Consider the following 23231-nt stretch of genomic DNA (forward strand, 5'->3'; position numbering starts at 1 on the left):
CCAACCTCCTGAAAGGCAAGGCGAGAGCTCAGTGTGGCTGCAGGAGCATGTGCCCGCTGCCAGGGCAGAGAGACGGTGGTGATGTTGCCGGGCCAAGAGGCAGGACCGCTGGAGGGAGCAGAGGACAGCACCGTGGGCTCTGCACAGTGACGGGCCTGCCGCGGTTTTGAGACTTTACATCCTCGATCCTGGCCCTAAAAGGTCACCTGCTGCCTCCGAGGGCTGGGAATGGGAGTGAGTGAAGGGCACTGAGCTGTCTCCTGCTTCTCTCCTTCCATCCCTCCCTCCTCGGGGTGAGGCAGGACTCTGATTTCCAGCTTCTCCAACACCCGCCTGGCTGCCCTGGGCACCCCCAGGGGCCTCTCCACAAGGACACCAAAACCACAGGGTTTTGAAATCATCGATCGACTTTAATGCATCGTAAAGAAGGAAAAACTACATTGGCATATTTAAGACAAACACTTTTTCTCTATCCTCACTACCCACTGGACGGTCCTTCTTGGTCCAAAAAAAAACCCTAACAATCTCAAGACACGTTGGCAGCTACCCCTCCCGGGTCCAACCTTTCATATCCTCCCATGACACTGTTAAAACATTTAACTCAATCCATCCGAGAAGAAAACCAAACCAAACAGAAAGGAAGCCGAAGACATGGACACCGCCAGCCACGCGGTAATGCACACTTGGCACAGCGCAGCCGACATAGAAGACGTGTGCCTCACACGGTTCACTTTGTTCATCCATAAAAGAATATAAAAATCTTGTTCACCAGTGTGAAGTGTATTAAAATAGATCTGTATCATACAGCACAGTTTCTCCCGGAGTCGTGAGAATGACAAGAGGGACCTGGCGTCTGTGGGGCGTGCCGGCCTCCTCTCTCTGCACCTCTGCGTGTGTGCGTGCTCGTCTGTGGTCATGGCCGCGTGCGACGCACACACGCGTGTTCAGTGCAATTCGGCACCATGTGATATGCTCACGGTGGGAGCCCGTGGCTCCTGGATGCGTATCCTGTTGTGCTCAGCTCCTCAGGACGGGACGTGGGCATCGGGCGAGGGTGACAAGCTGGCACTGCCCACCCTGGATGCCGGAGCCCTTGGCAGCAGGAGTAGGGGACTCTGGTCCCCAAAGGCCGGAACCTCCCCAGGCCACCGCCCCTTCTTCCCTCCCCCGTCCTCCACTCAGTTCTTAAAAAACCGGCTGGATCTTCCAGTTTGGCCAGGCTACCCGAGGGGAGGTGTCCCCATTCGTACCTTGAAGCAGAGACTACGAGAAGTCCGCCCGAGTCCCCTCCCCACCGTTCACATTAAATATCTCACAATAAAAATACCATACAAAAGTGGGAAGTTATTTTTTGGCATAGTGTCTGTACTGGCAAGAAACAGGAGTGGAATACTTATCGGCTCTTCCAAAGGAGGCAAGAAAAGGCTTCGGTTGTAAGTTGAATGATTCAACCCCAAAGAGAAATCCTGCCCAATGCCCCCGCCCTGCACGCTGCAGCTCCACCCTGCCCAGAAACTCCATGAGAAAAACGGATCAATAGCAAACGGAGTCCAAGAGATTGGCAAAAGACAGCAGCCAGCCTTGAGGGCCCCAAAGACGGAGCAGGAAGGGCAGCGTCCCGGCACCCAGACACGCGGGCCTCGGCCAATGTCTTTCAAGTGAAACAGCTGCAATTCGTAACCCTAATAATACTGACAGAAAGGGGCCCGCGTTCTGCAAAGGCGAGGGGGTGCCCTAGGCCCGCTGGCCCCAGGGGGGCCTCCTAGGAGCGTGGGGCGTCAGGGAACTACCTAGACCCGCTACCCGCTTCTCGTCCCAACTACCTCTACCACTCAGCTATGTCCGTGCGTTCTCAGCTGCCCTCCCACAGGACACCAAGAGGCGGTGCCCTCAGCGGGGACCGTGTGCTTGTCCACAGCCTCAGCCCGCCCCTCCGACAGGCCAGAGGGAGGCCGTGGAGAGCAGGGCCCGGGAGCTGGAAGCTCAGGCGGCCCTGAGGTGGCCGGGGTGGGGCTGACTGTGTGCCCGGCCCGTCAGACCCCCACCTGGCCCCTAGGTGCCCCCTGTAAATGCGGAGGGCACAGGGCCGCATCCCCACCTGGTCCCTGGCTCTGGGCCTCTGGCCCAGCTCTTTCCATCTCCTCTCCTTGGTCTGGTTAATTTTTGTCTGAAATTCATAGTGTTTATGAATTAAGGCCGACAGAACCCCCAGGCTGTATAAGGGTCCCAATAACTTTCCGTGGGTGTGAAGACGGGTCCCTCGGGGTCAGTTGTGGCCCTGGGGGTGCTGGAGGGTGGGCTGTGTGGCTGCCACTGAGGGCTTGGTCCAGGGCCCGGCCAGCAGTGGGGCGGGGCTAGCGGTCGTCACGGTGACCTGCAGCAGCTGCTCGCCCTGTATCAGTCTCAGGAGGGCCCGCAGGCGGTCTAGGGATGACTGGGTGCCCCGCTGGCGGGCCAGCAGGCTTGTCTTCAACTCCAGGCATTTCTGTTGGGGGAGAAGGTCGGGGAAAGGGTCTTAGCATTCCGCTCTGCAGCCGTCCTGGGGCAGCCACCACCTGGGGCCCTCTCCCCTCCACTGCTGAGGCCTGCAAGAAACCAGGCTGAGGGCCTCACCGAAACCGGGCAGCGATGCTTCTTTTGGAATTTAGGGCTAGAAAAAGTGTGCCTGTGCCTGGCACGTCCTCCCTGGGGCTGTGATGTGACCTCCTCCTCCCCGCAGGCCGCCCACGCTCCTCCTCCAGCAGCAGCCTCGGCGACTTGTGGCTTCCCAGCCGCCTTTCTGCTCTTTCTCTTGCCCGCTATGCTGTGTGGTCTTTTCCAGTCTCTCTACGTACCACGACAGCAAGGAAAAGCAGTAAGAACTGACGCCTTGGGTCCCACATCAGTCTGCTCTGGGTCAAATACTGCTTGGGCAGATAACGACTTCCCTCAGACTGTTTCTAAAGTGAGTATAGGGACAACCACAAAGCCTCTCTATAGCATTATTGAAAAGATGTAATGAGACACTGCATTTAAAGAGCTTCACCAGGGCCTGTTAGCATCACCATCCTCCATCACATCTTCACCACCACCATCGCCACCATTACTGCGATCAGTACCATCATCACCATCACCACCGCCATGATCACCATTATCATCACTACCACCACTATCACTGTGATCAGCACCATCACCATCATCACCACCATCACCACCATCATCACCATCACCACCATCATCACCACCACCATCACCAACACCATCACCACCATCACCACCACCATCACTGTGATCAGTACCATCATCACCATCACCACCGCCATGATCACCATTATCACTACCACCACTATCGCTGTGATCAGCACCATCACCACCATCACCACCATCACTACCACCATCACTACCACCATCACCACCATAATCACCACCATCACCACCATCACTACCACCATCACCACCAACACTGTGATCAGTACCATCATCACCATCACCACCATCACCACCATCATCACCATCACCACCATCACCACCACCACCATCACCACCATCACTGATCAGTACCATCATCACCACCGCCATGATAACCATTATCATCACTACCACCATCACTGTGATCAGCACCATCACCATCATCACCATCAGCATTACCATCACCACCACCATCACCATCATCACCACCATTACTACCACCACCACCACCATCACTATCAGCATTACCACCTCACCACCATGATCACCATCATCACCACCACCATCTCTGTGATCACCATCATCACCGCCACTATCACTGTAATCAGCATCATCACCATCACCACCATAATCACCATCAGCATCACCATCATCACTACCATGATCACCATCATCACCACCACCATCTCTGGGATCAGCACCATCACCATCATCACCATCAGCATTACCACCATCATCACCACCATCACCGCGATCATCACCATCATCACTACCAGCATTACCACCATCACCACCATGATCATCATCACCACCACCATCACCACCATCATCACCACCACCATCACTACCATGATCACCATCATCACCACCATCATCTCTGGGATCAGCACCATCACCATCATCATTACAATCATCACCATCACCACCATGGTTACCATCACCACTACTACCATCACTGTGATTAACACCATCACTACTACCATCACCACCACCAACATCATCACCACAGTCACCATCACCACCATCATCATCACATCACCGCTATCATCATCATTGTGATCAGCACCATCATTACCATCACCACCACCATCACAACCAGCACCCTCATCACTACAATCACCATCATCACCACCACCACCCTCATCATCACTACCATCACCATCATCACCATCACTATCATATTCCCATCACCGCCATCATCACCATCACCAAACTACCATCACCATCATCACCACCACCACACCCATCAGTTTCATTATCTTGTCTATCACCATCCTACAGAGGAGGAATCATGTTCACTTCACACAAGACGAAACAGAGTTAGAAGTCAAGGCCTTGCCAAGGGGGCTGAGCAGAGGCACAGCCAGGGTGCTATCAATCACCAGATAAATATTTGCTGAATGAGTCACAGTGCTGCCTTCTCCACGTATTGGCTTGCTGGGGGATGCTTGATGAGTCTGTCTTCTTCTAGGGCTTTTTTTTTTTTAACGATGGGGTTTCACCATATTGGTCAGGCTGGTCTCGAACTTCTGACCTCAGGTGATCCGCCCACCTCAGCCTCCCAAAGTGTTGGGATTACAGGCGTAAGCCACCACGCCCGGCTCTTCCAGGGCCTTATAAATGAACAGTGAAGCTCTGGATCTACATCTGTGGTTCTAAGGACACATCTACCTGCCTCCCCCGAACCTCCTGCTGCACACCTAGACTGAGGCCAGCCTGGATCTACGCCTGTGGTTCTAAGAACATATCTGCCTGTCCCCCAGGCCCCGGGCCACACCTGCACTGCTGAGGCCAGCCTGGATCTCCACCTGTCATTCTAAGGACACATCTGTCTGTCCCCCACACCTCAGGCCACACCTGCACTGCTGAGGCCAGCCTGGATCTCCACCTGTGGTTCTAAGGACACATCTGTCTGTCCCCCACACCCTGGGCCACACCTGCACTGCTGAGGCCAGCCTGGATCTCCACCTGTGGTTCTAAGGACACATCTGTCTGTCCCCCACACCCTGGGCCACACCTGCACTGCTGAGGCCAGCCTGGATCTCCACCTGTGGTTCTAAGGACACATCTGTCTGTCCCCCACACCCTGGGCCACACCTGCACTGCTGAGGCCAGCCTGGATCTCCACCTGTGGTTCTAAGGACACATCTGTCTGTCCCCCACACCCTGGGCCACACCTGCACTGCTGAGGCCAGCCTGGATCTCCACCTGTGGTTCTAAGGACACATCTGTCTGTCCCCCACACCCTGGGCCACACCTGCACTGCTGAGGCCAGCCTGGATCTCCACCTGTGGTTCTAAGGACACATCTGTCTGTCCCCCACACCCTGGGCCACACCTGCACTGCTGAGGCCAGCCTGGATCTCCACCTGTGGTTCTAAGGACACATCTGTCTGTCCCCCACACCCTGGGCCACACCTGCACTGCTGAGGCCAGCTGCCGGTCCTGCTCCTCCAGCTGCTGGTGCTCATTCTGCAGCTCACTGCCTCGTTGCAGCAGCTTCTGTTTCTCCTCTTCTTTGACTAGAAAAGAGAAGGCCAGGGCCCGGAGGGGGCAGGTAAGGAGCGTCTGGGCTGCAGAGTAAATGGGAGAGGCAGAAGGGATGCAGCCAAGGCCTGGGCCATCCCCCTGCAGGAGCCGGTGGGTGGCTGTGGCCAGATGCACAGGACCTGGAGCCACTTGCTTGGCTGCACCTGCCCTGTACCCAGGACTAGTCCCAGGGTCCCACTTTTCAGTGCTCTGGCCTGGAAAGGCATGGACCCGCCTGTCCTCCCGCAGGGCAGGTACCCTGTCCCGCTCCCCAAGGATGCCTCACCTGTCTTGTGGGTGACATAGGAGTGCACGATGGCCAGCATCCCAGTCCAGGGCACACCCTCGTCTTTCTTTAAGGCCTGGGGAGCAGATGCAGAGATGAAAACGTGGACAGGCCCTGCGACCTGCTGGGACTGGCCACACCCTGGCTGCGTAATCCTGGGGAGGCCCGCCCTGTCTGAGCTGCAGGGTCCACACTCATGACCAGGGGATGGGGGCCACACCTGCTAATGGTCCGGCTCACAGGGCTGCACAGTAAGATCCGCCCCACGAGGCAGGAACATTCTGGGCCTCTCTCCCTGCTCATCACCACGGCCCTGGACAGGCAGCAGGCTCAAATACTTCTCAAATGAATGAATGAATGATCACTTGTCTTCTTCCCATGTCCAGAAGACCTAAGAGCAGTGGCCACAGGCCAGCCAGGGACAAACGGGGAGACCCAGTGCCCCCACACTGTGCTAAAGTGGGGAACAGAATTCTGTTCCCTCTCCAAATGCCGTCAAAGAGTTGTGATCAAGAAGAAATAAGACAGGCCGGGCGCAGTGGCTCAAGCCTGTAATCCCAGCACTTTGGGAGGCCGAGGCGGGTGGATCACAAGGTCAAGAGATCGAGACCATCCTGGTCAACATGGTGAAACCCCGTCTCTACTAAAAATACAAAAAATCAGCTGGGCATGGTGGCGCGTGCCTGTAATCCCAGCTACTCAGGAGGCTGAGGCAGGAGAATTGCCTGAACCCAGGAGGCGGAGGCTGCAGTGAGCCGAGATCACGCCATTGCACTCCAGACTGGGTAACAAGAAACTCTGTCTCAAAAAAAAAAAAAAAAAAAAAAAAAAAAAAAAGAAGAAATAAGAAAAAGGGAAGAAAAAGAAACAAGCAAAAAGGTTGGGCATGACGGCTCATGCTGGAAATCCCAGCAGTCTGGGAGGCCAAGGTGGGAGGATCACTTAAGCCCAGGAGTTCCAGATCAGCCTGGGCAACAAAGTGAGACCCCACCTCTACAAAAAATCAAAAAAATTAGCTGGCCATGGTGGCGTGTACCTGTGGTCCCAGCTCCTCAGGAGGCTGAGGCAGGAAGACTGTTTGAGCCCTGAAGGTCAAGACTGCAATGAGCCGTGCTGGGGCTTCCGCACTCTAGCCTATGCAACAGGGCAAGACCCTGTCTGCAAAATAAATAAATAAATAAAAGGATGCGACCCCCTCACACAGGCAGTCACAACGCAGGGCAGGTGGCCCCACAGGGAACAGCCACACAGCAGCACCCGCCCACCATATCCACGGCCCTTGATCCCCACAGAACCAGGGATGATGAGAACTCATGACAGGTAATGCTTTTTGAAATAAAGAGAACTCCCAGGCGGGGTGCGGTGGCTCACGCCTGTAACCCTAGCACTTTGGGAGGCCAAGGCGGGCAGATCACCTGAGGTCAGGAGTTCAAGACCAGCCTGGGCAACATGGTGAAGCCCCGTTTCTCCTAAAAGTTTAAAAAACTTAGCCAGGCGTGATGGCGCTGCCTCTAATCGCAGCTACTCGGGAGTTTGAGGCAGGAGAATCGCTTGAACCCAGGAGGTGGAGGCCACAGTGAGCTGAGATTGCACTATTGCCCTCCAGCTTAAGTAACAAGAGCAAAACTCCCTCTCAAAAAAAAAGCTCTTTGGGAGGCCGAGGTGGGTGGATCATGAGGTCAGGAGTTCGAGACTAACCTGGCCAAGATGGTGAAGCCCCGTCTCTACTAAAAATATGAAAATTAGCCAGGCACGGTGGCAGGCACCTGCAATCCCAGCTACTTGGGAGTCTGATGCAGGAGGATGGCTTGAACCCAGAAGGCAGAGGTTGCAATGACCTGATATCGCACCACTGCACTCCAGCCTCGGTGACAGAGCGAGACTCTGTCTCAAAAAAAAAATTCCCATAATACACAGGACAAAGTTCCACAACCAAGGATTATCCAGCCCCAAACATCAACTGTGCTGAGGTTCAAAAAGCCTGTCTACACCCAAGCCCCTTTTCTCCCCTCCTCTGCCCTGTCTCTGCCTACAGTGGGGACCTCCATGCCAGTCTGGGGTGAGCGGACCACACAACCCCCCGTACCTTCTGCTGGCACCTGGGGCACACCCACACACCCTTGGGCGCCGTCTTGAGGGGCGGGTCCAGGCAGCTGAGGTGGTAGGCCCCCGGGCAGGCCCCGCAGGGCTGCAGGTTGGCACCTCGCTTGCAGGCAGCACAGTGCTCATCGTGGGTGATCTCATTCTGGAAGAGAAGGGAGAGCAGGAGGCAGGTCAGCCAGAGTCGGGTCAGCGGGGGCCGAGTCGGCCAGAGCCGGGTCAGCGGGGGCCGGGTCAGCCAGAGCCAGGTCAGCGGGGGCTGAGTCGGCCAGAGTCGGGTCAGCGGGGGCTGGGTCAGCCCTGGCCGGGCCCAGGCAGCTGCGTCTGACCCACGTGTGGCCATTCTTCTGCCAAAGTTTCCCAGCAGCTCTATGGACAGAGAGGGTGACAGTGTGGGCTCAGGCCTGGGCCCCAGGAGGCAGGGGGGCATGGGGCGCTGAGCATTGGACTTGGGCCTGGCGTGACTCCCAGAGCCCAAATCTTCTGTGCTAAGACCTGGACCCCAGGTGTGGGCGACGGGGCAGGGTGTCGGGGTCTGTGTTGCACCAGAGGCCCATGTTCAGGGGTGGGGCCCGCAATGCGTACAGCGCTCCCCCCGACCCCCACTGCTCATGTGCGTACTGCCAGGGAGGGCGGTGTGGCCCTGGCCAAGACCCTGTACTCCTTGGCTCTCTGTTCGCCATCTATGGGGGCAACAGCATGCTCCAACTTCAGAGCTCTCCTCTTGGAAGGCCCATGCCACAGGGACACTGGATGTCCCTGAAAGAGGCGCGGCACCCTCAGATGAGACCTCAGAGATCCCCACCTCCGCCCCTTGTGTCATGCAAAGGCCCAGGGAGGGTGAGGCAGTTGTCACACAGCAAGCTGGAGGTGGGGCCGGGACCAGCATCCAGGTGGCCTGCCTCGAAGCCAAGGCCTTTCCAAGTCTGTGGGCTCTGTGGGGACAGGGCTTAGGCTCCAGGTATCCCCTGTCCCCATGCCCACCGTGATGAGCAAAAGGTGTCTGCAGGACAAACACTGCCAGGCCCCCCAGGACCAGCCTGTGCCACTGCAGGGATACTGTAGAAAATGACACCACCCAACCGGAGTTGACTGGAACCATCACCTACTACTTCTTAGAGGCTTGACTATTACAGGCATGCAAGGACTAGAACGTTCTTTTAGAATCAGAAATTCGGTGAAAAACACTGAATGAATTCTGAGGCCATCCCATGAATGAGATCACGAACAGCCAATCTCCTGGGAAGCAGGAATGTGGCGTTGTGTATGGGTAGGGGGTGGGCGTGGGGTCCCATGTGATCACAGAAATGTGGGCATGTGGGGCGAGTCCCTGGGGATTAACAAGTCCAGCCCTTTTTGGGGTGGGCAATGGAGGAGCAGGGAGGGCCAGCTCTGCCCAGGTCACACTGAGGCCAGTGGAGCCAGGGTGGAGGCCGGCGGACACCAGTGGTTGCTTCCAGCTGAGCCTTGGTGGCCTCTGGGGTCTCTGCATCCTCAGTCCGTCCTGAGCAGGGACAGCACCTGTTTGAAGCTGAGAGCGGAGGCCTGGGGCAGTGCCAGCCTCGACGCTGCCTGGCGGACTGGAAAGCTGGCTGGGTGTTGTACAAAGTTCTCAGCACCAAGGGCAGACCAAGAGGCCTTCTGTGCCACTCCAGGCTCTTTCCCTCTTTCCAGGACGGATCCTACCAGGACTGTACTGAAAACACTGTCCACCCCCCAGGCGTGAAGGAGGAGGGAGGGGACACATACCTTCCAGCAGGGGTCCTCATTGGCTAGCACGGGGAAGAAGGGCGGAGAACATGTTAGTGGCCGTTGGAGGAGCACAGATCAGGACTGGAGTCCATGAGGCCTCATGTGGCAGGGGCTCTCACCCCAGGGCATGATGGGAGTATCACGAGGCCCCCGTGACACCTGGGCTGTTGTCCCGGGGCATGATGGGAGTATCACAAGGCCCCCGTGACACCAGGGCTGTTGTCCCGGGGCATGATGGGAGTATCACGAGGCCCCCGTGACACCTGGGCTGTTGTCCCGGGGCATGATGGGAGTATTACAAAGTCTTGCTCCCGGGCAGGATGGGAGTAAGGATCTCTGCCCTGGTCACAGCTAGGAGCCTCATGGGAACAGGCGCATGTGGCCCCTGTGCTCACCGAGGCTGCCCAGGGAGCTCACTGAACCCCTCAAAGTTACTTATTTTCAACTCTTTTTTGGCTATAACCCACTCTCATTTTAGGAAATGATGCCAAACCACACATTTTAAGGATCGCAAACACAGGTATCTTTCAGGTTCTGAATCAGATCCATCTGCAAACAATGCTACCCAGTGGGAAGAGCAGCTCTGGCATCTGCACAGCCCTGGGCAGCTCACAAAGTGCGGTCATGCTCACCCCTCAAGTCCCTGTCCCAGCTCTGAGAAGCAGGAGCTACGGGCTACTTTCTAGATGAGTAAACCAAGGCTCAGGGAGGCATGGTGACCTGGCGAAAGCTCCACAGAATCCTAGGAAGCCGGCCGTCATTTCCTGCCCCTGGGACTATTTGAGGTTTTCTAACTGGGCACAGCTGGCGGCTTCCTGCTGCTGTCTGAATGCAAGGATGTGGCTCCCTGAGGTCTTGCACTGGGGCACAGCTGGCAGAGGAGGGAGGAGCCTGGCAGACTCAGGTGAAGGCCTTAGGCCAGGTCCCAGCCTGAAGATCTGGCTCAATGCCTTGTCCAGAAGGAGCCCTTGGCCCAGATCAATGCACACAGTGAGGCAGAAGCAGAGGCAGAGGCAGAGCTGGGTTGAGATCGCCGCCCCAGCCCAGCCTGTGCTCTCCCAATGCCCAGAGCAGGAACAGGAGGATGGGCAAGGTGTGGCACCAGCCCAGCGCAGGGGTATCAGAGGCTGCCCACGTGTGGGGAAGAAAGGTTCTCTCCAGCAGAGTCTGGAAGCAGCAGCACCTGGGCTGGCCCACACCAGCAGAGGCCACACTAGCCACACTCACACCTGTGGCCCGGGCTGTGGACCTCTCCTAGACCACAGCTCCGAGCTCACGCACAGGCTGCAGGAGGAGCGGGGAGGTGGGAGCACAGTGTCCTGGCCCTCCTCCGCCCAGGTCAGCCCAGTGGGAGGCAGACCCCACCCCGCCCAGGCCCAGGCATGGAGGACCACCCAGGGATGACGCTCCGAGGCGACGCCCTGAGCAGCTCTGGCAGGTCTGAAGCTGGTACATACCTCTCGCTGTGAGGAACAGGGGGTTGTTGAGATAGCTGGAGGCCAGCCGTTTCCTCTGCAGAGACAGAAAACAAAACAGCACACCCCATCGTCTGGAGGCTCTCCCCACGGACAGGGCAACCGCAGGGTCTGGAACGGACTGCCGCTGCACACGAAACGCCTCCCTCCCTCTTGAGCTCAGGTTCCCAAGACACGGGTTCTGGACAGTGGCTCCGACTAGTCCACATCCTGGGACGTGGGGCAGCACTTTGCTCACCTTCCTCCAGGTCTCACAGAGCTGGTGTCTGGAACACACTAGGCACTGACCTTGGGGGACGGCGCTTCTCTCAGGACAGCTGCCCCAAGCTCTGGACTTTGGGGCGCTAAGGAAACGGCTTCCATCCCAGAAAGAGACTCCAAGATCTTGCCCCTAAGAAAGCCCTGAGCCTCTGAGCGAAAGGTCCCGACAGACCCTGCAGAGCTGGCTTTGGGGAGATGATCTTAGCATTTTAACCTTAGAATTTTGGACTGTCATTTACAAGGGCAGGAAAGTGTCATTTCTGATCTGGTTTCTCCCTGGGGACGTGGTCATGGGAGAGGCCCCGCTGCTCCGGTATGGGATCCCAACCCTGCTGCACCAGACCAATTTAGGGGCAGGCCCTCGGTTCCCCACCCCATCCCTGGGAACAGATGCTTCAGCTGGGAGTAGGGAAGGGCACTGGTAACACACACCCTGCCCCTCCTGGGCCTCTCTTCGTGGCGCCCGCCCGCTCCAGGCTGCGCACATCCTCAGCCTCTCCCAGCCGTGAACCACCTGCACAGACTCTAGACGAGGTATGTGGTGGTCCAGGGAGGCCGGGGTGTCCAGCACTGCCTGTGACCCGGGATTTGCCTGCTAATTCAGGTGAGGAGTCGGGCGCTGGTGATGCCAGGACAGCCTCTATTAGGAATAAACGGACATCCCCTCTTCTGTGTCTTCCTGTCAACTGATTCTGAACTCGGAGGTGATGAATGAGATATTATTCACAGTCACCCTGAAGTCCCTCCCAGGAGGGACAGACAAGGTAGGGATTGGGAAAGTGAATGAGGGAGGCCCCGGGACTGTTCCTGGAGGCTGTGCACTGGGAACCCCCACCCTCCTGGCGGCACAGGGCTTACGGGTCCCCACCTCGGTCTCCAGGAGGCCGCTGTAGGCAGGGTTGGCCGTGCTTCTTCTCTTCCGCTCCTGTCGCTTGTTCTGGATTTCTGGAAAGGCACAGACACAGCAATTCCTGGGTCCTGCCTGCCCTGGGAACCCCAAATGCATCCTTACCAAGCCCTGGGCACCACCATCCCCTCCTGCTCTGAAGTCTGTCTGCCCAGCAGCCAAGGCCACAGAGTGGCCCACGGCAAGCTGCGACCTCCAGAAATCACTCACTCCATGGCAGGACTGCTCTGGTGGCCTCAGGCTGAATGACAGATTGGTGGGGGGGGGTGGCAGGTTCCCAGAATCCAGGTGCCCACTCAGCACGGGGTCCTCTTTGTGTGTCTTTATCTGGCCCATGGCCGTTATTTGGGACCCACAGGATGGCAGATACCCATGGGTCTGGCGATACCACTGGTCCAGTGAGCTGCAGGGTGAGGCTCCCAGCTCCCAGGAGACCAGGAGCAAGCCTCTACCCAGGCGGCCTTTGCCCCAGGGCAGCCTCCAGCAGGAATCCTCCGCGTGCGAGTGAGAGGGTGCCAGGCCACACTGACGGCGTTTTCTTCCCGTCTTTCTTTGCTTTGACCCCCAGGTGGGACCACGACCCGCCTCTCCGTGTGGAGTGTGCTGCCACCGCTTTCTCATCTCGGCCTCCTGGACCTAGTTTTGCTTTTTAAACCTATTTAATATTATTCAGCCTGTTTTCTCTAAGGCACTCAGATCTTCTGTGGAATAACACAGGGTCTAAAGAACGAAGTACTTCAGGATATCACAGCAGGGGTTGGGAGAGGTTTATAAATGAGAACTATTTATAAAACCGATAATGACACACCTATTAGGAAAGCACTTTTCACTCAGTCCCCTCGCCAACCCTACGATGTCTACAGACACAGCGTACCCTGTGTTGCACAGGAGGAAACCGAGGTTCAGAGGGGAGAAGGACCCTGCCCAGGGACACCCAGCCAGTGCATAGGCAGGACTTGGGCACAGGCTTCTGTTCCCACAGCCCCGCGCTGCCCCTGTAGTTCCATGGTTTCAGTCGGAGATTAAACCGTTCAGGAAGGCAAGCAGAGGGCAGTGGGATTCATCACACTCAAGCTCACACTGTCAGGCAGAGAGCTCAGAGAACACCTTTCAGCCATGCACGCAGAGAGGTGAGGGAAGCCCGGGCGAGGGTTACTTGCAGGAGGCTTCCCTGCCCAGGGATCTGGAAGGCTGGGCCTCTTCCCGGGCCCTCCCCACCCTGGCTACTGCCAGGGAGCAAGTCTGACCCAGGGGACACATAGAGAGGGCTCTCTTCCCAGAGCCTGCATGGCAGGCTGGGGTCCCCACGTGCTGGGCTCTGCTGAGCTCGCGAAGGCTGGCTCTGCTCCCGCTTGCCCTGGATGAGCTGTGTGAACTCAGCCAGCTCCCTCCCCTCCTCTGGGCTTCTCACTTGTTGTAATGGAGAGAAGCTCTAAAGACCGCTGGTGCCTTGGGCACTGTCGGGTTCACTTCATTCCCTGTTGTTTTTAAGGAGAGGAACGTTAGGCGAACCTCCCTGCAGCCAGGTTTACCAGGGCACATGCGTTCACGTTATAAAACCTCTTTGCCGGTGAAGCGGGTACAGTGGGAGATGTGCAAGGCTGGGAGTCAGGAGCCCTGGATTCCAGCCTGGGCCTGCTATCTACTGGCTCTGAGATCCACCTTGGGCAAGTGAATCAACTTCCTTGGGCTCAGCTTCCCCATGGGTGCTTCCCCAAGGGGGGCTGGTTTCGAGGCTTTCCAGGCCCTAAGATTCTAGGATGATGTTCAGGGCTCACCTTGGATAGCCCTCCTCATTCTGTGATGATGTCACAGCCCATGTGAAACCGCCCTCATCCGTAAGGTCGCATGGCCCCTTTGTAGAGTCACAGAGCCCCATCTGCTCAAATAAACGACTGTTTCCATTTTGACGGACACATTTGGTGGCAAACATGAAGTCCACAGGCTAGACTGACGGCAGGGGAGCTGGTGGGCAATTCTCCCACTGTGCTGGGCACTGCTTCCAGCAATCCCCCGAGGGCGGTTCAGCCATTACCCGCTTTACACATGAAGAGACGGAGGCACACAATAGCAACCCGCCCACATTTCAGAAAGTGGTGGAGTCAGGCAGTCTGCCTTTTTTTTTTTTTTTTTTGAGATGGGTTTTCATTCTTCTTGCCCAGGCTGGAGTGCAATGGCATGATTTCGGCTCACCGCAACCTCCGCCTCCTGAGTTCAAGCGATTCTCCTGCCTCAGCCTCTTGAGTAGCTGGGATTACAGGCACACGCCACCACACCCGGCTAATTTTGTATTTTTAGTAGAGACAAGGTTTCTCCATATTGGTCAGGCTGGTCTTGAACTCCTGACCCCAGGTGATCTGCCTGCCTTGTCCTCCCAAAGTGCTGGGATTACAGGCAGGAGCCACCACACCCGGCCAGTCTGCCTCTTGTCATTTCCCTGTGTTGCCTCCAGTTTGAGGGCAGGGAACCCACAGGGTCCCTCCGCTGAAACAAAGACGTGCCACAGTACGTTTTGTGCATAGTCATGGAGCCAGGTTGAGCCTGGAAGGTTTCTCTATCCTGTTTGTCTTTGATGACAGCCACCTAGCCTCAGGTACAAGGGGCAGACCTCCTGGGAGGTGGTTCACATTACAAACGCTGTCATCTGAGCCGGGACGTCCTGAGACCCACTGTAGTGGGGCCACACTCCATCCACACTGGCTGGTGCTGAAGCCCAGATCACCTGCCATCATCCCTGGCCCCCAACACCCTGGCTTCCAGCCAGTCCCAGCCCGACTTGCCGCTACCTGGATCCTTCCTTACCTTCCAAGTGTTCCGTGGTAACCAGGCCTAGCGCTACCATGAAGGCGATTTTCTGAGGGCAAGAACAGACAAAGGAGCATTAACATGACTGTCAGTGTTGATTCATACACTCAAAACACATCTGCTGCGGCAGGTGCAGGGCGACACCTCGTGGGTGCCCCAACCGCGGGGGCCCCCAACTCCAGAGGCCAAGTCAGTTTCTAAGAAACATGGCCAAACAGGATTCCCAAAAAGAACATCTACAGCTCCATTTGGAGGGGCTCCTTGGAAACACTGGATACCCATATTCAAACACACTTTAAAGGGCTAACGTGTACACAGCTGGGCTAATCCTTATGTGTGCCGTAACCGCTGAGGCCCCAACTCTAGACACCCAGTCCGTTTTTAAGAAACATGGGGAGACAGGATTCCCAAAGTGAGCATCTGCAGCTCAGTTTGGAGGCTCTCCTTGGAAACACTGGACACACGTATTCTAACATAGTTTAAAGAGCTAAGGTGCACACAGACGGGCTCATCAGTGACACCGGTTCGTAACACATCACTGGTTTGCAATGCATTTGCATCACTGGTCCTTTCATGGCTGCCTTTCATTCTGTTTAATAAACTGAACACCATGAACCTACTAACACATTCAAAACCCGACACTTGACCCATACGTTACATCTGTTCTGCGTGCCTCTGCTTCTCTCTTCATTTCGCCCTCCTTTCTAGTGATCCTAATCCTTATCCAGTTTTGTCATTACCATTTCCTTGACTTTGTCTACACGTGCATATACTTCTATCACTTACGAAACAGGATGGCATTCAGTTTTACCTGTTTTTTGTTTTGTTTTGTTTTGTTTTGTTTTTTTAAGACAGGGTCTCACTCTCACCCAGGCTGGAGTGCACTGGTGTAACCACAGCTCACTGCTGCTTCAATCTCTGGGGCTCAAGTAATCCTCCCACCTCAGCCTCCCAAGGAGCTGGCACCATAGGCGCACAGCACTGTGCCCAGCTACTTTTTGTATTTTTTTTGTAGAGATGGGGTTTTGCCATGTTGCCCAGGCTGGTCTTGAACTCCTGGCCACAAGCCTGCCTCAGCCTCCCAAAGTGCTGGGATTAGAGACGTGAGCCCACCATGCCCAGCCCTTACCTGTTTTTGTGAAAAAGTCATGACACTGTATTGTCCTGTATTGTCTGCAGAGCTCACCATGGCACTTTTTTTTTCATTCAACATTTGCCTGTGGTAGAAGGCAGAAATCTAGAATGGTCCCTGGGCCCCTACCCTGTGGTGTAGTCACCTGGTATCATTCCGTCTTGAGTGTGCGCAAGACTGAAAATACCTGGGATTAGGTAACATCACAGGTCAAAGGGGTGCTGGAGCCACTCCTGTGACATACTGTGTTAACTAAGACCCCTGTAGGTGACTGGAGTGAGGCCCTCTTGCTGGCCTGGAAAGAGGGCCTTCCAGGAGTTCTGTGGCCACCACTCTGTAAGAGGACTAGCCCCCGGAGCCTCACTCAGGCCTGGCCACAGAGGAGGTGCTCGTGAGAATCTGATGAATCTGTGAGTAAATATTTCCTTGTGTGTGATATGACTTGCAATGTATTTCCCCGTTTATCTTCTGGCTTTATATATGGGTCTGGCTTATTTATTGCAGAGTCGTTTCAGATTTATAGAGAAGTTGCAAGACTCATTCCTGAAAGTTCCTGTATACCCGACACTCAGTTCATCACAACTAAAGAACCAACATCAGTACATTATTATCAGCTAAAACCCATATATATTTTTGGATTTCTTTAGTCTTTTTGTTTTTTAGAGACGGGGTGTCCCTGTCAACCAGGCTGGAGTGCAGTGGCACAATCATGGCTCGCTGCAGCCTCAAACTCCCGGGCTCAAGGAATCCTCCTGCCTCAGCCTCCCAAGTTGCTGAGAGTACAGGTGCATGCCATCATGCCCAGATAATTTTTAAATTTTTGGTAGAGACGAGGTCTTGCTACGTTGCCCAGGCTACTCTCAAACTCCTGGCCTCAAGCGATCCTCCCACCTCTGCCTCTAGAAGTTCTGAGATGACAGGTGTGAGCCAGTGTGCCTAGCCCTTAGTTTTTCTGTAATGTCTTTTTTGGTTTTGTTTTTTGAAACAGAGTCTCCCCGTCGCAAGGCTGGAGCGTAGCGGCGCAATCTCGGCTCACTGCAACCTCAGCCTCCCAAGTTCAAGCGATTCCCCTGCCTCAGCCTCCCAAGTAGCTGGGACTATAGGCACGCGCCACCATGCCTGGCTAATTTTCTGTATTTTAGTAGAGATGAGGTTTCACCATGTTGGTCAGGATGGTCTCGATCTCCTGGCCTCAGCCTCCCAAAGTGCTGGGATTACAGGTGTGAACCACCGCACCTGGCCAATGCCTTTTTTCTGTCCCAGGACCCCCCGTGACATTTAGTCATCAGGCCTCCTTAAGACTCTTCTGGGCTGTGAGGGTTTCTTAGCTTTTTTTTTTTTTTTGGGATGACCTGGATAGCTGGAGGAGGACCGGTCTGGTATTTTGCAGAACAACCCTCCACTGGGATTTGTCCGGTATTTTCCTCCTGAGAGGACTGGGGTGGTGGGTTTCGGGGAGAAAGATCACAGAGGTAATGCGCCTTCTCATCACATCACAGCAAGGGTGCAGACCACCCACTGACTCATCGCTGCAGTGACCTTGGTCACTGGCTGAGGTGTGTCTGCAAAGCTCCACGTGGCAAAGTCACTCTTCCCGAGGCCCCCCGCCCCCATACTGTACGCTTTGGGAAGAAGTCCCCAGGCACATAGCTCACACTTAGGAGCGGAGAACCAGGCCACTTAGGCTGGGCTTTTTTCATTTTGTTGCCATGCATTTACATTTTTTTAAAAAATTTATCAATTTTTGGCTGGGCGCGGTGGCTCAAGCCTGTAATCCCAGCACTTTGGGAGGCCGAGGCGGGTGGATCACGAGGTCAAGAGATCGAGACCATCCTGGTCAACATGGTGAAACCCCGTCTCTACTAAAAAATACAAAAAAGCTGGGTATGGTGGCGCATGCCTGTAATCCCAGCGACTCAGGAGGCTGAGGCAGGAGAATTGCCCGAACCCGGGAGGCGGAGGTTGCCGTGAGCCGAGATCGCGCCATTGCACTCCAGCCTGGGTAACAAGAGTGAAACTCCGCCGGGCGCGGTGGCTCAAGCCTGTAATCCCAGCACTTTGGGAGGCTGAGGCGGGTGGATCACGAGGTCGAGAGATCGAGACCATCCTGGTCAACATGGTGAAACCCCGTCTCTACTAAAAATACAAAAAATTAGCTGGGCATGGTGGCACACGCCTGTAATCCCAGCTACTCAGGAGGCTGAGGCAGGAGAATTGCCTGAACCCAGGAGGCGGAGGTTGCGGTGAGCCGAGATCGCGCCACTGCACTCCAGCCTGGGTAACAGGAGCGAAACTCCGTCTCAAAAAAAAAAAAAAAAAAAAAAAAGAGTGAAACTCCGTCTCAAAAAAAAAAAAAAAATAATCAATTTTTAAGTTGTAGTAAAAATTTAAAGAAGCTTCTACTTTTAATTTAAAAAAAAATTTTTTTTTTTTTTTGAGACGGAGTTTTACTCTTGTTACCCAGGCTGGAGTGCAATGGCGCGATCTCGGCTCACCGCAACCTCCGCCTCCCGGGTTCGGGCAATTCTCCTGCCTCAGCCTCCTGAGTAGCTGGGATTACAGGCACGCGCCACCATGCCCAGCTAATTTTTTGTATTTTTAGTAGAGACGGGGTTTCACCATGTTGACCAGGATGGTCTCGAACTCCTGGCCTCAGGCGATCCACCCGCCTTCGCTTCCCGAAGTGCCGGGATTACAGGCGTGAGTCACCGCACCTGGCCTATAGTTTCATTTTTTTACATTTAAAGTTTTGGTCCATTTGGAACAGATCCCGGTGTGTACAGTGGGAAGTGGGGGCTCTTTGTTTTCTGCATGGCTACCCACTTGTTCCAAGACCATTTACTGAAAAGTCCATCTTTCCACTTCTCACTGACTTAAGGGGCCACTTTAATCATATGCTAAATTATCATAGATCTATTTGGGTCTATTTCTGGGCCTTCTATTTTGTTTCTTCAATCTGCCTCTCCAGGAGCTCCTGCCACATGTTCAGTTCTCAAGGCTTTAGGGTCTATTTTAATATCTGGGAGGATTAGAATATCCCTTCGCTGTTTTTCCTCTTCAGTTCCCCTGGCTCTTATTTTTTCAGGTGAAATTTAGAAACCATCTTAGAGAGCTCTGAGAGTGAAGGAATCAGTTGGTGGATTTACTGGAATGTTAAAATTATAAATTAACTTTGGGGATAATGACAGTTTTATAAGTTTTCCTACTTAAATCTATGACATGCCCCCTCTGGTTTTTTTTGTTTGTTTTTGTTTTTGGAGACAGAGGTTCACTCTTGTCACCCAGGCTGAAGTGCAATGGAGCAATCTTGGCTCACTGTAACCTCCGCCTCCCAGGTTCAAGCGATTCTCCTGCCTCAGCCCCCCAGGTAGCTGGGATTACGGCCGTCCACCACCATGCCCGGCTAATTTTTGTATTTTTAGTAGAGACAGGGTTTCTCCATGTTAGTCAGGCTGGTCTCAAACTCCTGGCCTCAGGTGATCCGCCCGCCTCGGCCTCCCAAAGTGCTGGGATGATAAGCCTGAGCCACCGCGCCCGGCCTCTTCTTCCTTCTTCTCCTCCTCTCCCTCCTTTTCTTCTGTCTTAAGGGATTTTAAATTTTTTCCTCAAATAGATATGGAATATTCTTACTATGTTTACTCTTGGCATTTAATCTTTTTGCTGCAGTTGTAAATGAGGTTGTGTGTAAAGCTTCTAACAGGTCGCTGTGTGTTGCTATGAAGATGAGAGATAGTTTTACATTCATTTTACACCCTGCTGGGATGCCAAATTCTCTTATTGTCTGCAGCTTCTTCAGCAATTCTCTTGGGTTTTCCAGATCATCTCAAATAGTTTACTCCTTTCTGATTTTTCCTTCTATGCTGTGAAAAATAGTTCTCTTTAATTTTTCAGCTTTAAATAGTAATTTCTTTTTTTTTTTTTTTTTTTTTTTTTTTTTTTTGAGACAGAGTTTCGCTCTTGTTACCCAGGCTGGAGTGCAATGGTGCGATCTCGGCTCACCGCAACCTCCGCCTCCTGGGTTCAGGCAATTCTCCTGCCTCAGCCTCCTGAGTAGCTGGGATTACAGGCACGCGCCACCATGCCCAGCTAGTTTTTTGTATTTTTAGTAGAGACGGGGTTTCACCATGTTAACCAGGATGGTCTCGATCTCTCGACCTCGTGATCCACCCGCCTCGGCCTCCCAAAGTGCTGGGATTACAGGCTTGAGCCACCGCGCCCGGCCTTAAATAGTAATTTCTGATTCATTTAAAGGCCCAGCTGCTACAGATAAGATAATCTGAGAACTCTTTCCACTACCTACCTTCTTTCCCTCTTTCTCCTCTCAATTTTACTTAAATGAATCTTTTACATATTATTGGAGCAGGTAATATTTAAATTCTATACTAACATCCTCACCCGTAAATATGTTCGATGCTCATCCCAACGCTGGTACCAACATTTCCCCCACGTCTCTTGGTCGCTTGGGCCTCTAGCAGTTTCTCATAAATGGCTCATTGAACATTTCCTGAGTTCTCCAAAGATTTACAACTTTTTTGTGTCGCCTAGGCTGGAGTGTAGTGGCACCATCTTGGCTCACTGCAACCTCCACCTCCCGGGCTAAAGTTATTCTCCTGCCTCAGCCTCAATAGTAGCTGAGATTACAGGCATGCACCACCATGCCCGGCTAATTTTCTGGGTTTTTTTTTTTGAGACAGAGACTCAATCTGTCACCAAGGCTGGAGTGCAATGGCGCGATCTCGGCTCACTGCAACCTCCGCCTCCTAGGTTCAAGCGATTCTCTTGCCTCAGCCTCCTGAGTACCTGGGATTACAGGTGCGTGCCACCGCACCCAGCTAATTTTTGTATTTTTAGTAGAGATGGGGCTTCAACGTGTTGGCCAGGCTAGTCTCAAATTCCTGACCTCAAGTGATCCGCCTGTCTTGGCCTCTCAAAGTACTGGGATTACAGGCATGAGCCACTGTGCCTGGCTAGATTTACAGCTTTTTATCTGCAGCCTTTAAACCTGAAGGGCAGCTTGGCAGGGTAAGAAATCCTTGGCTCATTCTTTCTTTCCTTTATTATCTTGCAGATGTTACTCTAGCGCAGGCGTCCCCAAACTACGCCCGCGGCCGCGTGCAGCCCCCCTGAGGCCATTTATCCGGCCCCCCGCCGCACTTCAGGAAGGGGCACCTCTTTCATTGGTGGTCAGTGAGAGGAGCACAGGATGTGGCGGCCCTCCAACGGTCTGAGGGACAGTGAACTAGCCCCCTGTGTAAAAAGTTTGGGGACACCTGCTCTAGCGTATCCTGGAATTGAATGCGGCTGTGGAAAAGCTGACACCAGCTTAACTGCTTTCCCTCTAAAGTGATTTTGATTTTTTTTTTTTTTCGGCCTGGACGTCTACAGGATTCTTTTGTTTCCACGGATAGTCAGAAACCTCACTGGGTGTGTCTTGGTGTTGCACACTTTCCCCCAGAGCACACATCAGCTTTCCCTGAGACCCGCTGTGTCAAGATGCAGATGAAAGTCTTTTTAAAAGATCAGGACGTTTTCCTTGAATTGTATTTTGGAAAGTGAAGCCTTGCCATACCATGAAAAGTGGGGTCTGTAGGACTCGATCCTGTGAGATGTGCACTCACCTGGATGCAAGGTCAGTGGAGCGGCTGAGGCGGCCAAGCAATACCAGTCTGGCAGCAGTCTGGTGCCGCCTGGGTGAAGTATCACATCTGGGCCCTGTGCCTACCTAACTGGACAGCGGCAGGGACTCTAGGATGCCCTGAGCTGCTGGCAGCTGTTTCACTGGCCTAACCTGGGAAGGCTGGGCTGGGAAAACAGTGCGAATGTCTCTGCTTCCTCACACCACCTGCCTCTCCCTGAGTCCCCCTTCACCCACACTCGTTTGAGGACGGGTTATGGACAGGAAAGAGGAGCCACTGCCAACCACAGGACAGCCACACTGACATCAGCAGGAAATTATGGAAACGTTTTTGCCCTTCTGGATTCCCGCTCCGATGTCTCTCATTCTCCATCTGTTCTCTCTTCTTTGCTTGCCTCCTGTAGGTTTCCCTTACTCTGAATCCTACAACCTCATTACTGAGTTCGCTTTCCCATCTTGCAAGATGCGGAGAAGTTGGATACCAAGGAGAAGAAACTTGAAGCCAAGAAGGCTGATGCTGGTGGCGAGGTGAAAAGGGGGAACCTCAAAGCTAACCAGCCCAAGAAGGGGGGAGCCCCATTGCAGCTGACATCCCGTCCTTGTCAGAGGAACTGGCAGATATCCCCAATCTGCTACGCATTCCAAAAAGGCCGTGCACACAAGGAAGTACTCAGCCACTAAATCCAACGTTGAAAATAAAGAGGAGGAGGCTCTTGCCACTGTTAGAAATAGCTGCTGGTCACAAGAGTGGTGGTACCCAGGTGGTTCAACTTCCCCCGATGCCTAGGTATTATCTTACTGAAGATGTGCCTTGGAAGCTATGAAGCCATGGGGAAAACCCCTTCAGGCAGCATGGGAGAAAACCACAAGCCAGCATCACCCCTGGGACCTTCTCATCATCCTCACTGGGTGCCGCAGAGGCAAGGCGGCGGGTTTCCTGAAGAGCCGCGCAGTGGCCGTTACTTGTGCCTGAATCTCTGGTCCTCAGCTGAGGACACAACAGAAATTTGCCATTGCCACCTCAACCCAAATTGGTGTCAGCAATGTGAAAATCCCAACACATCTTACTGATGCCTACTTCAAGCAGGAGCAACTGCAGAATCCCAGACACCGGGAAGGTGAGCTCTCTTGACACAGAAACAGAGAAGTACAAGATTACAGAGCAGGGCAACGCTGACCATT

The 23231-nt window shown here is 54.1% G+C and overlaps 1 protein-coding gene across 2 annotated transcripts in view; it reads right to left on the reverse strand.

Annotated features, from left to right (window-relative positions):
- Positions 1-389: 389 nt before the first annotated feature.
- PHF21B (PHD finger protein 21B) overlaps positions 390-23231 on the reverse strand; it is a 117324-nt gene continuing 94482 nt past the window's right edge. Inside the window, exons 6-13 of one of the 2 annotated variants that reach the window (XM_039463275.2) lie at positions 15280-15331; positions 12439-12515; positions 11292-11346; positions 9832-9854; positions 8069-8227; positions 5983-6058; positions 5586-5689; positions 390-2485 (exon numbers count right to left, since the gene is read on the reverse strand). In XM_039463275.2, the coding sequence (XP_039319209.1) occupies positions 2267-2485; positions 5586-5689; positions 5983-6058; positions 8069-8227; positions 9832-9854; positions 11292-11346; positions 12439-12515; positions 15280-15331 (765 nt within the window). In that variant the 3' untranslated portion in view covers positions 390-2266. Of the gene's footprint in view, positions 2486-4945; positions 5690-5982; positions 6059-8068; positions 8228-9831; positions 9855-11291; positions 11347-12438; positions 12516-15279; positions 15332-23231 lie in introns of both variants that reach the window. The other variant, XR_012515541.1, reaches the window with a different exon arrangement.

The sequence above is a fragment of the Saimiri boliviensis genome, chromosome 21, assembly GCF_048565385.1.
Source record: "Saimiri boliviensis isolate mSaiBol1 chromosome 21, mSaiBol1.pri, whole genome shotgun sequence".
Lineage (NCBI taxonomy): Eukaryota > Metazoa > Chordata > Mammalia > Primates > Cebidae > Saimiri > Saimiri boliviensis.